Source organism: Equus przewalskii, chromosome 22 (genome assembly GCF_037783145.1).
Source record: "Equus przewalskii isolate Varuska chromosome 22, EquPr2, whole genome shotgun sequence".
In the NCBI taxonomy this organism is placed as follows: domain Eukaryota; kingdom Metazoa; phylum Chordata; class Mammalia; order Perissodactyla; family Equidae; genus Equus; species Equus przewalskii.
Genome location: NC_091852.1, coordinates 48,285,842 through 48,301,681, shown reverse-complemented (window position 1 = coordinate 48,301,681; position 15,840 = coordinate 48,285,842). Strand labels below are relative to the sequence as shown.

Below are 15,840 nucleotides of genomic sequence, written 5' to 3'. Positions count from 1 at the left end.
AAGAACACAATACCATTCACAACTGCAACAAGAATAAAATACCTCGGGGTGAATTTAACTAAGGAAGTGAAAGACCTATACAACGAAAATTACAAGACTTTTCTGAAAGAAATGGATGATGACATAAAGAGATGGAAAGACATTCCATATACATGGATTGGAAGAATAAACATAGTTAAAATGTCCGTTTTACGTAAAGCAATCTATAGATTCAACGCCATCCCAATCAGAATCCCAATGACATTCTTTACAGAAATAGAACAAAGAATCCTAAAATTCATATGGGGCAACAAAAGACCCCGAACTGCTACAGCAATCCTGAGAAAAAAGAACACAGCTGGAGGAATCACCATCCCTGACCTCAAAACATACTACAAAGCTACAGTAATGAAAACAGCATGGTACTGGTACAAAAACAGGTGCACAGATCAATGGAACAGAATTGAAAGCCCAGAAATAAAACCACACATCTATGGACAGCTAATCTTCGACAAAGGAGCTGAGGGAATACAATGGAGAAAAGAACGTCTTTTCAACAAATGGTGCTGGGAAAACTGGAAAGCCACATGTAAAAGAATGAAAATTGACCATTCTTTTTCACCATTCACCAAAATAAACTCAAAATGGATCAAAGACCTAAAGCTGAGACCTGAAACCATAAGGCGTCTAGAAGAAAATGTAGGCAGTACACTCTTTGACATCAGTATTAAAAGGATCTTTTCGGACACTATGTCTTCTCAGACAAGGGAAACAATAGAAAGAATAAACAAATGGGACTTCATCAGACTAAAGAGCTTCTTCAAGGCAAATGAAAACAGGATTGAAACAAAAAACCCGCTAACTGGGAAAAAATATTTGCAAGTAATACATCTGACAAAGGCTTAATATCCATAATATATAAAGAACTCTTGCAACTCAACAACAAAAAAATCAAACAACCCGATCGAAAAATGGGCAGGAGACATTAACAGACATTTCTCCAAAGAAGATATACGGAGGGACAATAGGCACATGAAAAGATGCTCATCATCACTGTGCATCAGGGAAATGCAAATCAAAACTACACTAAGATAGCACCTTGCACCCATTAGAATGAGAAAAATAACTAAAACAAATAGTAACAAATGTTGGAGAGATTGTGGAGGAAAAGGAACCCTCATACACTGTTGGTGGGAACGCAAACTGGTGCAGCCACTATGGAAAACAGTATGGAGATTCCTCAAAAAATTAAAAATAGAACTACCATACGATCCAGCTATCCCACTACTGGGTATCTATCCAAAGAGCTTGAAGTCAGCAATTCCAAAAGTCCCATGCACCCCAATGTTCACTGCAGCATTATTTACAATAGCCAAGATGTGGAAGCAACCTAAGTGCCCATCAACAGATGACTGGACAAAGAAGATGTGGCATGTTATATATATATATACATGGAATACAACTCAGCCATAAAAAAGAACAACATCGTCCCATTTGCAACAACATGGATGGACCTTGAGGGAATTATGTTAAGTGAAATAAGCCAGATAGAGAAGGACAATCTCTGTATGACTCCACTCATATGAGGAATTTAAACATGTGGACAAAGAGAACAGATTAGTGGCTACCAGGGGAAAGGGGGAGGGGTAGGAGAGGTGGGCACAAAGGGTGAAGGGGTGCACCTACAACATGACTGACAGACAATAATGTACAAATGAAATTTCACAAGATTGTAACCTATCATTAACTCAATAAAAAATAAAAATAAAAATGATTAACAAAATGATTCAATAAATAATTAAATGGGGGGAGAACAGATCAACCTCCTGTGCAGAAGAATTTGAAATAATTTATACAGATATCCCGGCCCCCTCCTTAGGCATGGGCTGCACGTATGACTTCCTTTCTTCCAAACAGTACAGAATGGAAAGGGGGAAAAGAGTAACTTTACAGTAAGCAGAGAAATCCTAAAAACAGAGTCTCAGCCAGACGATGAATGTTAACATCAACAGTGATAAATCATGTTGATGGCACATCCCTGTGAGTATGAAGTAATGAAAACGTACTTTACCTCCACTGTCTTCCTCCCCAATAAGGATAACCCAAGTCTAAAAATCACAACATTCTCAATTGGGGGGACATTCTACAAAATACCTGATGAGTACTCCTCAAAATTGTCAAGGTCATCAAAAACAAAGAAAGTCTAAGTAACTGTCACAGTTGCCTAAGAGTACATGCCTATTAAATATAACGTAGTATCATGTGTGGGATCCTGGAGAAGAAAAACGACAGCAGGTAAAAACTAAGGAAAGGTGAAAGAGCACGGACTTTAGTTAATAATAATTTAATAATATTGGTTCACTAATTGTAATAAACGAGCCATACTAACATTAGTTAATAATAAAGAAAACTGGCAGGTGTAGGATATATGGGAACTACTTGTACTTTGTGCACAATCTTTCTGAACTTCTAAAATTGTTCGAAACGTGTAAAAGTTATGAGATACCACTTCCACCTTCTAGGATGGCTATGATAAAAAACACAGATAACAAGTGTTAACAAAGATGTGAAGAAACTGGAATCGTCACACACTGCTGGTGGGAATGTACTATTTAGTGCAGCCATGTTCGAAAATGGTCTGGCAGTTCCTCAAAAAATGAAACATTGATTTACCATATGACCCAGCAATTCCACTCTCAGGTATAAATCCAAGGAAATGAAAACATATTAACATGTAAAAACTTGTACACAATGCTCATAGCAGCATTATTCATAATAGCCGTAAAGTTGAAACAACCCAAATGTCCACTAACTGATGAATTATCATTCAATGGAATATTATTCAGCCATAAAAAGGAATGAAGTACTGATAGATGCCATGATGGGAATGAACCTTGAAAATATCATGCTAAGTTAAAGAAGCCAGTCACAAAATACTACATGTTGTAGGATTCCATTCATATCAAACGTCCAGAATAAGTAAATCCATAGAGACAGAAAGTAGACTGATGGTTTCCGAGGGCTGTGGCTATGGTAGTGGGGTTCAGGGTTGAGGGGTAATGGAGTACAAATGCTAATAGGTATGAATTTCTTCAGGGGTGATGAAAATGTTCTAAAATTGATTGTGGTGATGAGTATAGAACTCTGTGAGTATATTAAAAAACAGTGAATTGTACGCTTAAAATGGGAGAATTATATAGTATGGGAATTATATCTCAATAAAACTTTTTCTTTTCAGTGAAGAAGATTGGTCCTGGGTTAACATCCATTGCCAGTCTTCCTCTTTTTGCTTGAGAAAGATTGTCCCTGAGCGTTTTACATCCATGCCAATCCTCCTCTATTTTGTATATGGGACGCCGTCACAGCACGGTTTTTTAATTTAATTTTATTTTTTTGAGGAAGATTAGCCCTGAGCTAACTACTGCCAGTCCTCCTCTTTTTGCTGAGGAAGACTGGCCCTGAGCTAACATCCATGCCCATCTTCCTCTACTTTATATGTGGGATGCCTACCACAGCATGGCTTGCCAAGCGGTGCCATGTCCACACATGGGATCCGAACCGGCAAACCCCGGGCCGCAGAGAAGTGGAACGTGAGAATTTAACCGCTGCACCACCAGGCCGGCCCCTATTTTTATTTATTTATTTTAAAAAACTGGCACCTGAGCTAACATCTGCTGCCAATCTTCTTCTTTTGTTTTTCCTTCTTCTCCCCAAATCACCTCAGTACATAGCTGTATATTTTTTTTAGTTGTGGGCCCCTCTAGTTGTGGCATGTGGGATGCCGCCTCAGCATGGCCTGATGAGCAGTGCCACATCTGCACAGAGGACCCGAACTGGTGAAACCCTGGTCCGCTGAAGTGGAGCGTGCGAACTTAACCACCACGCCACTGGGACGGCCCCCAAACTTTTTTTTAAAGACTGACAACAGATTGCTACATGATTTTTGTCAAATAATTCAGAAGGAATTAAAAGGATGTTAGTTTCACAGCCCTACAAATTTTATTCCATTATCATATATAAGTAAGATTTCTTAATCATTACATCTAATATATATATATTAGTCCTTAGTCCGTGTGTGTGTATACACATGTACATATATGCATGTATACAGATATATACACACAGTGACTAATATACATTAGTTTAAATAAAATGTATATTACTCATACACATACGTATATAAAATTGAAGCTGTATTTTGCCCCATTCTAGCAATGTAATTATTATCCAGGGATATATGAACTAACCATAAACAACTGTCTATCTGATTAACAATGCATTTCTAATAATTATTAAATATAAAAGGCAAAAGTATATCAAAAGTGTAACACATTTGTATTGCTTTTAATCAACTTATATTAATAAAATAACTCAATATAAAAATAAGTTTAACTAGAGCCTTACTGTAAAAAGCAATTACAAACATATGCAGATTTGTTGCAGAAAAATATTATAGGATAAATAATATAAGGCTATTGAACATAAAAGTTTCAAGTACTAGGATAAAACTCAGTAGGGGTAGTGAAATGGAAATTTGAATGTAAGGAGAAAAAACGTATTTTTAACTATTTAAATTTGTGATGTAAAAAATTGTAATTAGGGGCCAGCCCAGTGGTATAGCAGTTAAGTTTGCACATTCTGCTTAGGCAGCCTGGGGTTCACCGGTTCGGATCTCGGGTGTGGACATGGCACGACTTGGCACACTATGCTGTGGTAGGCATCCCACATATAAAGTAGAGGAAGATGGGCATGGATGTTAGCTCAGGGCCAGTCTTCCTCAGCAAAAAGAGGAGGATTGGTGGCAGATGTTAACTCAGGGCTAATCTTCACCGCCCCCTCCCCCCCAAAAAAATTGCACTTAAAAAACATGCAACAGGGGTTGGCCCGGTAGCACAGTGGTTAACTTTGTGTGGTCCACTGTGGGGGCCCAGGGTTCGCAGGTTCAGATCCTGGGGTGGACCTACACACCACTCATCAAGTCATGCTGTGGCGGTGTCCCACATATAAAACTGAGGAAGACTGGCACAGATGAGAGCTCAGGGCCAATCTTCCTCAAGCACAAAGAAGAAGATTGGCAATGGATATTAGCTCAGGGCCAATCTTCCTCACCAAAAACCCCAAAAAAACAAAAATGTAACAATGTATATAGTTTTTCAAAATTCTTTTAAGGGTTCTGTGACCAATGCCCACACATAGACTTCTATTCTAAACAAATACATGACTAAATATCCATCTATCTACATGGATCAATCAACAGATGAACAATCACAAGGAATATACAAGCCTTCAAATCTTAGGAAACATCCACATACATATAAAACAAAAAAACAACAGATATTGAAAGCTGTTGTAACTGTAGTATGTAAAGGCAACTTTGAGTTTATAAAGACTCACACTTTTATGCAAAAAGTGTAAGAATCCTAGAGTAAGGAAGCAACCAACCCAAACATGGAAGTCATGAGATCCAAAGAAGCAGGATGGAACTTAATGTGAGAGGAAGAATTCAGGCTAGAAAATTCTTCCAAGGTGAACACAAAAATATGAGTAACATATGCACTACTGCTCCGTTAATAAAACCCTTGAAAATAATGCATACATGCTACTTAAAGCTCTAGCAGAAGAGAAAACAATCAAATACAGGATTCTTTTTGTACGTGTTAGAAGATAATACCTCATCTTAAGGACCACCTAAAAACCACATTATTCCTTATGTAAACCCTTACCTGACATTCTGAGTAGGATTCCACCTTTCCGAGGGCAGCTCTCCACTCTGTGGGTCATCTACAGGCGGATGAAGAATCGAAATGCATACGTCTCCATTCTACGAAACACAAGGATCCCACTCAGTAAATACTCACAAATATGATGTAAAAAAGGGACATCAGTTCTCCTAAAGCTCCTTTCATTCTTATAAAACTTGTCTTCTTATCCTTAGGGGAGAAAACAATTCTGCTTTTTCATGTTTGGAATCAACTTTTAAAAAGAATTAAACATCTGTATTACAAAATTTTGAACCATCTCCAAGACACATTTCTTAGTTTAAAAATAAAGAGTATGTCTGTAGCATCATCTTTAAAAAAATCCTTTAAAAATAGAAATAGACAAACATGGTTAAGTCAAGATTCAAGACAGTCTTGAGAAGCAACTAAATAACTCCTTATTTTCAGACACATCTATACCTAAAATACATAAAAAGAAACAAACAAAAACTTGACCTCACTTAAAATCTGCCTAGAGAGATGCTACAATCACCTTTAATATCAATCACCGGTTTGAATAACTATAGTTTACATAAACTGAAACTATGCCTTGTAACAACTCAATTATAACTCCCTCAGTATATGGACAGAAGCAGTCACCACTATGGTTATGATATTTTGGTTCATAAATTTAAATTATAGGACCTAATCCACAAGTATATTTAGTTTAAGTGGAACCCATATGGATTGCCTTCCACATGCAATACAGACTGCTATTCAATAGAAAAGACAAGACTGAGTGGGATATAGTTGCCTATCTTTTGGTCTAAAATGAAAGATAAGATTCAAATTTTTAAAAAATTAGAGGTCTAACTATATAAAGTGCAATAATCTTACACATACAACCCAAATTTAGACTTACACACAAATACACAACTATATCAAGATAATAAAACATTTTTAAAAGGAAAAATAAAATTTTAATAAAATCAATACCAAATACTATATTCTAAAACTCTGTATTATTGTTAGATGCTATGAGGAAGGTAAAAAAGCATGACAGAAAGGAGAAAAAGCTAAGTACACTGGGACAGAGGATACCTGGGAACTGGTGTGGTTGACGAAGCTTTGAGATGCACCTTGAATAATGAGTACAATTTTAACAACCCAAGGGAAATTTAGACATGAGTTTGCCTGGAGAAATAAACCAATATCATAAATGGTAGAAAAAAATATGCTCAGGTAGTTCTATTTGTTTTCTATTGCCACTGTAACAAAATACCACAAACTTAATGGCTTAAAATAACACAAATTTATTATTTTACAGTTTTGTAGGTCAAAGTCTGACACTGCTCTCAGAGAGCTAAAGCAAATGTGTTGGCAGCAATGCATTCCTTCCTGGAAGCTCTCAGACAGAATCCCTTTCCTTGCCTTTTCTGGCTTCTATAGACCACCCACATTCCTTTGCTCTTGGCCCCCTTCCTCTAGTCCTCAAAGCAAGCAATCTTGCATTTCTCTGGGCCTTTCTTCCAAAGTCACATCTCCTCTCACTCTCATGTTCTGCCTACCTCTCCCACTTTAAAGGACCCTGGTGATTACACTGGCCCACCCGGGTAATCCAGGATAATCTTATTTTAAGGTCAGCTGATTAGCTACCTTAATTCCTCTTTAACATGTAACCTAACCTATCACAGGTTCCAGGTATTAGGATGAAGACACCTCTGAGGGACCATTATTCCACCTACCAAAATAGCAAAGAACCCAGTTGGAACGAAAAACAGCACAAGAATTGAGCCAGAGGAGTACGTTACTTTGTTTAGAGTTTAGTACGTGTATAAATAACACTTCTGAATAGTAGAATAACAAACAGATTTGTACTTAGAAGGACATTTTAAAAGATGGGCATCTCAACTGATACAAAGGATTTGACAAAACCCAATTCTTTTTCATGATAAACACACTCTGAAACCATAAATAGAAAGGAACTATCTTAATATGATAAAGGGCATTTATGAAAAACCCACAGCTGGGGCCGAGCCAGTGGTACAGCGATGAAGTTCGCATGTTCCACTTCAGCAGCCCGAGGTTCGCTGGTTCAGATCCTGGGTGCGGACCTACACACCACATGTCAAGCCATGCTGTGGTAGGTGTCCCACATATAAAGCAGAGGAAGATGGGCATGGATGTGAGCTCAGGGCCAGGCTTCCCCCAAACAACAACAACAACAACAACTCCACAGCTAACATCATACTCAATGGTGAAAGGTTTCCTCCCTACGATTAGGAACAAAGCAAGGAAGCCCACTTTGACCTGCTATTGACCTGCTATCTGACCTGGAAGCTTCAGGCAGAGCTGTTAGCCACGAAAAAGAAACAAAAGGCATACAAATCAGAAAGGAAGAAGTAAAACTATCTCCATTCGCAAATGACAAAGAAAATTCCAAAGAATTCAGAAGAAAGCTACTAAAGCTAATAAATTGAGCAAAGTTGCCAGATACAGGATCAGTGCTCAAAAATCTGTTATTTTTTTAAAAGATTGGCAGCTGAGCTAACATCTGTTGCCAATCTTTTTTTTAATTTCTTCTCCCCACAGCTCCCCAGTGCATAGTTTTATATTCTGGTTGTAGGTTCTTCTGGCCATGCTATGTAGGATGCCACCTCAGCATGGCTTGATGAGTGGTGCTAAGTCTGCGCCCAGGATCCAAACCGGCGAAACCTGGGCCACTGAAGTGGAGTGTGTGAACTTAACTACTGAGCCACAGGCCCAGCCCCTCAAAAATCTGTTTTATTTCTATACACCAGCAATGAATAATCTAAAAAGGATATTAAGAAAACAATTCCAGGGGCCAGCCCCGTGACCAAGTGGTTAAGTTCGCACGCTCTGCTTCGGCAGCTCACGGTTTTGCTGGTTCGGATCCTGGGCGCGGATATGGCACCGCTCATCAAGCCATGCTGGGGTGGCATCCCACATGCCACAACTAGAAGGAGACACAACTAAAAATATGCAACTATGTACTGGGGGGCTTTGGGGAGAAGAAGGAAAAATAAAATCTTAAAAAAAAAAAAGAAAACAATTCCATTTACAGTGGCATTAAAAGAGTAAAACACCTAGGAATAAATCTAACCAAGGAGGTGAAAGACTTATACACAGAAAGCTACACAACGTTGCTCAAAGAAATTAAAGATGACCTAAATAAACAGAAAAATATCCTGTGTTCACGGGCAGGAAGACAGTGTTAAGATGGCAATATTCCCCAACTTGATCTACAGATTCAGTTCAATCTCAATCAAAATCCAGCTTTTCTTTTTGCAGAAATTGACAAACTGATGCCAAAATTTATATGGAAATTTAAGGAACCCACATAGCCAAGCAATCTTGAAAAAGAAGAATAAAATTGGAGGACTCACATTTCCTGATTTCAAAACTTACTATATAATGCCAGAGTTAAAAAGACAATTTAGGACTGGCATAATGATAGACATATAGACCAATGGAACAGAATCGAAAGTTCATAAATAAACCCATACATCCATGGCCAATTGATTTTTTTTAAGTTAATTTTTATTGAGTTTATGATAGTTTACAATCTTGTGAAAGGCCAATTGATTTTTGACAAGGATGCTAAGTCCAATCAATGGGAAAAGAACAGTCTTCAACAAATGATGCTGGGACAACTGGACTTCCAAAAAGAAAAGAATGAAGTTGGACTCCTGACTCACACCATATATAAATTAACTCAAAATAGAACAAATATCTGAGAGCTAAAATCATAAAACTCTTAAAAAACACACACACACCTAAGGGTAAATCTTCATGACCTTGAATTTGGCAGTGGATTCTTAGATACGACACCAAAAGCATGACCAATGAGTAAAAAAAAAAAAAAGATAAACTACATTTCATCAAAACGAAAAGCTTTTGCGTAAAGGACATTATCAAGAAAATGAAAAAAACAACCTATACAGATGGGAGGAAATATATGCAAGTCATACATCTGATAAGGGTTTAATATCCATAACATATAAGGAAATCCTACGACTCAAAGACAAAAAGACAAAGCAGTCAATTAAAAAATGGGCCAAGGACTTGAACAGACATTTCTCCAAAGAAGATACTTACATAAATGGCCAATTAACACATAAACAGATGTTCAACATCATTAGTCATTAGGGAAATGTAAATCAAAATGACAATGAAATATCACTTCACATCCCCTTAGACTGGCTATAATAAAAACAAACACAAAAAGGGAAAATAACAAGTGTGAGTGAGGGAGGATATGGAGGAACTGGAACCCTCGTACATTGCTAGTGGGAATGTGAAATCATTCATCTGCTGTAGAAATTTGGGAGTTCCTCAAAAAGTAAAACAGAATTACCATTTGACTCCTAGGTATGTAACCAAAAGAACCAAAAAAGGTACTTAAACAAGTAAAGTATATGCATACACATGGTCACAGCAGCACTGTTCACATATTCAAAAGGTGGGTACAGACCAATGTCCATCAATAGATGAATGGATAAACAAACTGTGATCTATCCAAATGATGGAATGTGACTTGGCCATAAAGAGGAATGAGGTAGTGATACATACTACAACACGGATGAATCTCCAAAATATTATGCTCAGTGAAAGCCAGACACAAAAGGTCACGTATTGTATGGTTCTATTTATATGAAATATCCAGAACAGATAAATACGTAAACACAGAACATTGACTGGTGGTTGTCAGAGACTAGGGGGGAATGGGAATGGGGAGAAACTGCTTCACGGGTAAGGTGTTTTACACTAGAGTGGAAGAAATGCTTTACAAATAGAGGTGGTAGTTGCACAACACTGGGAATGTACTAAATGCCACTGAATTGTGTCCACTTTAAAGTTAATTTTATGTACATGAATTTCACACCTCAATAAATTATTGAAAAAAAATTGGGGGGAAGTTCCAGGCCTCAAGAAAAGCAATTCTAAAATGTAAAATGAAGGCTATCTGGCCTACACCCCATACGAATCCAATTAAACTGAATCACCAGTATTCTTTATTTTTAACAACTTCACATGATTCTGAGATGCAGCCAAATTTAGGCACATTATTGCCTAGAGAAGTCTCTTCCCCATACCTTAAAATCAGAGAGAATGCCAAAGGTCTGCAAATCCATGAATATAACTATATAAATATACATAAAATGCCGCTTGTCACAAATGATCTAGAAACCAGAGCCCAGCTCTAGAAAGGAAAAATGTGGTGGCCTAAATAGCATGTTCTAAATGGTGGCTAACGTACCTATAGTTAAATTCTTAAGATACATATATCCTCATATAGCAACCTGGTGCCTTAATTTAACATTTTTTTTTTTTTTTGAGGAAGATTAGCCGTGAGCTAACATCTGCAGCCAATCCTCTTTTTGTTTTGCTGAGGAAGATTGGCCCTGAGATAACATGCATACCCATCTTCCTCTACTTTATATGTGGGATGCCTGCCACAGCACTGCTTAATAAGCAGTGAGTAGGTCCGCACCCAGGATCCGAACTGGCGAACCTCGGGCTGCCAAAGCAGAGCATGCAAACTTAACCGCTGCGCCATGGGGCTGGCCCCTCTAATTTAAATTTTTTTAAGGAAAAAAGCAAAATCTAAATCTAAACAAGCACAACAGAGTTCAAACCTTTAACAATGTATATGACTAAATCAGATTTGCTAGGAAAATTTCAACACCAAATCAGAGTCAGAATCTTCCGGTTTCTGTTGACTTTCTTATTCATTTGGTTCATATAAACCAAGATGAAACTCACACACAGATTTTGGCAGTTCTACAGGAACATTCTACAAGACTTTTCTCTAATGTTTTAGAAATATAGAATATTTTAGCAGTCAATTGATGATGATGTTTTAATGATAAAAACAACTGAAAGAAAACAAATATAGAACAAGCCCTGTTGGCCTAGTGGTTAAAGCTCTGTGCGCTCCACTTTGGCGGCCAGGTTTGGTTCCTGGGTGCAGAACCACACCACTCATCTGTCAGTAGCTATGCTGTGGTGGCAGCTCACATAGAAGAATTACAAGGACTTATAACTAGAATGTGCAACTATGTACTGGAGCTTTAGGGAGGAGGAATATTGGCATCCGATGTTATCTCAGGGCAACTCTTTCCCAGCAAAAAAAAAAAAAACAAACATAATTTTACCAGGTACCAAAGAGAAGTTATGTCAATTTATCCCAGTAGCTAAAGCAACAAAAAAAATGAGGTTAGACATTTCTGATTAGCTGATAAGAAGGCACTCATATTCATTTGCAGAATCTTTCAATGAATTAAAACAGAAACGTTTTGTTCAGGTCCCTTCTTAAAGGCCACTGAGTAAAATTATGTAAATTTTAAATGTTTATCAAATGCATTTAAAAATTAACATAATAAATACAGATAATATAACAAAATCTTAACAGCATTCAGCACCTTTATGTGAATTAATTAAGATCACAGAGTTCAAGCATGTTGCTTCTGGTTATTTAATAACACAATACGGAAACAGAGTTTGTCTCAACTAAAGGAATAGAGAGCAGCTAAGGACAAGTAATATGTTTTAAATTCCCCAATCTACACTTTATTCCAAATAAAAATCTGCAGTTTACTTAATAGTATCGTACCAAAGTTTTGATAAATGTACACAGTCGTATAAGATTAACATTAGAGGAAATTGAGTAAAAGGTATATGTGAACTTTCTGTACTATTTTTGAAACTCAAGTCTAAAATTATTTCAAAATAATTTTTGTAAACGAGTGGGTTTAAATTTAATATTTTTAGTATGTTTATAACACCTAGACATTGAAATCAAAGCATTTTAATAAAAACTACTCCAAATGTTATAGAATTTTTACATTTTATACCTAAAATTTGTATGAAATGAGTTTAATAATAATGAACTTAAACAGTTTGAAAGATCATCAGTCTTGAAAGATCAACAGAGAATGCAATATTACAACTTCATTTGTAATCAGTTCTAATGGGATTTCTTTGGTTCATTACTTGATTCCTGGGTGAAATGACCATTAAAATAAATTCTCAGAGAATCACAGAAATACCACAGCAGCTCTGTAAGATAATTCCACTAAACAGAGAAAAGAATAACAATAATTTAATCAGAGAAAGAAATGTATGTTAAATCATCAAAGGAGGTGAAGCAGAACCAGCTGAGCTACCATTTGTTTTATCATCTAAAAATAATTTTACTGTTATCAAATAAGAAGGGAAGAAGTTCTTAAAAACATCCGGCTATTTCAAGGACTCAAATGTACTTCCAGTCAAATTACACCCCCTATGAACATAATGATGTACCTAGAATATAAAAAGATCATAATATGAATGGCAAGGGAGGAATGTTAGAAAAAGATAGTTTTTTGTGATGGTTAATTTTGTGTGTCAACTTGACTGGGCTAATGGATGCTCAGGTATCTGTGAAACATTATTTCAGGGTGTCTGTGAGAGTGTTTCTGGAAGAGATTAGTATTTGAATCAGTAGACTAAGAAGATTGGCTCCTGCCAATATAGCAGACATCATCTAGGCTCTTGAGGGCCTGAATAGAACAAAAAAGGCAGAAGGACAATTTCTCTCTCTCTTCTTGAGCTGGGACATTGGAACTCCTGGTTCTTGGCCTTGGACTCAAGCAGCTCCCTGGCTCTCAAGCCTTTGGATTTAGACTGAATTTTACTCTTTGCTTTCCTGGTTCTACAGCTTGCAGAGGGCAGACTGTGGGATTTCTCAGACTTCACAACCATGTGAGCCAATTCCTATATCTTCTATTATATGTATCTGTATATATCCCTACTGGTTCTGTTTCTCTGAAGAACCCTAGCTAATACAGTATCTTTGCTTTTACCTGGTCTTTTTCTGAGTAATATTAAAATGTAATTTATAATTACAGCTTTATTGTAAAGGATCTCTTGATACATCCAGTTCTTTCAGTTTTTGAAAAGTTGATTATGGGTCTCATCCATTTTACTCCTAATGGCGTATCATGCACCTAAATAATTACAAAGATCATAAACTATGTGTAATTAGGCCCACTCACCACTTACATAGCCTAAATTTTATTATCCCGAAAAGCAATGCCTCTACAGACTTGGTAAAAACCTTTAGAGAGACACCAGAGCTAGCTAGCTCTCTTTCCTCAAACCATATAAGGACACAGAGATAAACCAGGAAGAGAGTCTTTACCAGATAACAATCATGTTGGCACCTTGATCTTGGACTTCTAGCTTCCTAAACTGTGAGAAAATCAATTTCTGTTGTTTAAGCCAGCCCATCTATGGTATTTTGTTATGGCGGCCCAAGCTAAGACAACATGTCTTGGGAAAAGCATATTAAAACAGTAGAGGCTATTTTTAATCATTATTAAAACAGTAACATTTAAAAATACCATGCCCTAATGATAGTGGAATAGTAGCCAAATGGTTACATCCTTACAATGTTGGTGGCTATAAAGATTAGCATAATGTTTTGAGAATCATCTGGGTCTACAATCAAGAATAATTTCAGAACTAGAACCTTAAGTGAAATAACAAAATATTTTCATATCAGCTACCAAGTAGCCTAAAATACACCATCTTACTGTAACCTTTATTTCATGACTACATTGGTAACATTTATCTAAGAGCACAATACAGGAAAAATGATTTGTATACTCCTTCAAAAAACATCAGTCTTTATTGTTTTTTTAATAAAGCTCCATACTGTTATACAACTCACTAGTATTTAAAGGATCAACAAATATTAAATACTTTTGTATATTTTCCACTCACTTTTGTGGTGAACCTAAAACTACTCTAAAAATTATTCTATTATAACAAAAAATTTTAAAATAAATACTAAAGAACAGTGAGATTTTGAACTGCCACAGCTGTGAAGTTTGCAGTGAAGAGAGTGTGCATGAAAACTTCATTTTAATACATGGTTTGTGGAGCAAATGGGGTTCGTTGGTTGTCTACTTCTGAGCATGCAGGAACATATAACCAGGAAACTATTTTTAAGCTCACTCAACGTATGAGGTAGAAAGGAGTAGACTGTGCAGTACAATCATTGATGACAAGTTCATATTAAATTTCTTTAGTTCTTCAGGTTTCCCTCTGATATTTATAAATTTCACAAACATGGCAAAGACAAAGGAAGTGTTAATATAATTAAATTCACTCATATGAAATTTGGGGCTGGAATAATGTATTTAACATGGATGTATTTAACAAAACTGTAACCAAAGCTCTTGCGATTTTTAAAACTTGACACAATAAACTATCTTCTACCAGTAACAGTCTTCATAATATTTATTGTTAATGCTCATGAGGTTAATATAAAAACTCTTTCACCAATTCCCATCTTTTGGCATTTGACTAAGCTTTTGCTTTCGTATTTTTGTTTTGCTGTTGCTGACATTGTTCCCACCCACCCCACCATCACTAATTCTATTATAAATGACTCTGCAGTAAACATTTTGGTGACTAGAGCAATCTGACTTCGACGTCCACTGTCGTCGTATGGTTTCTACCATAACATTGGTGGGTGAATAGAGAGCAACTCCCAAGAATATCCCTTTGGCCAAGAACCATGAGCCCCAATCTCTAGAATAACAAATACTAACATGGGCTCTCAAAAAGTTCAATTTTAATACCATTTCCAGAGTGTAACAAAGGTAAATAACTGATTGAGAAGAGTCTCTTATGACCCTTTTGACACATCAAATTTAATTCCTAACTATGACTTACCACTTCTTGAGAAACAAAATATTTATGGCATGGAAAACAAGTGCATATTTATAAGATACACATGCCTTATTTTATACTTAAATTTTATTATGAATGTGAAAAATATTTTAAAAAATAATGATCCAATGCTAAATCTTAAGAGACAAAACAAAATAGCCTACCTAAGTGGTAAAAAATAAAAAACAGTGGAAAGGGGAGTTTATCTAGCTTCATTTTCTTCCTTCAGAGTTTTGAATCCTTCTCCTGTTTTTTTTTTTAAATTTTGTGTATGTGTGTGTGTGTGTGTGTGTGGTCATAATAGTTTGGAACATTGTGAAATTTCAGTTGCACATTATTTTTTGTCAGACACCATCTAAGTATGCCCCTTTACCTCTTGTGACCACCTCCCACCCCCCTACCCCGTGGTAACCACTAA

At 36.5% G+C, this 15,840-nt stretch overlaps 1 protein-coding gene across 2 annotated transcripts in view; it reads right to left on the bottom strand.

Moving 5' to 3' along the window:
- Nucleotides 1-15,840, bottom strand: part of UBE2R2 (ubiquitin conjugating enzyme E2 R2) — a 113,147-nt gene that overhangs the window by 16,397 nt on the left and 80,910 nt on the right. For both annotated transcript variants that reach the window (XM_070590280.1, XM_070590281.1), the window contains exon 3: nucleotides 5,703-5,800. In XM_070590280.1, coding sequence (XP_070446381.1) covers nucleotides 5,703-5,800 — 98 coding nt within the window. The remainder of the gene's footprint in view (nucleotides 1-5,702; nucleotides 5,801-15,840) is intronic.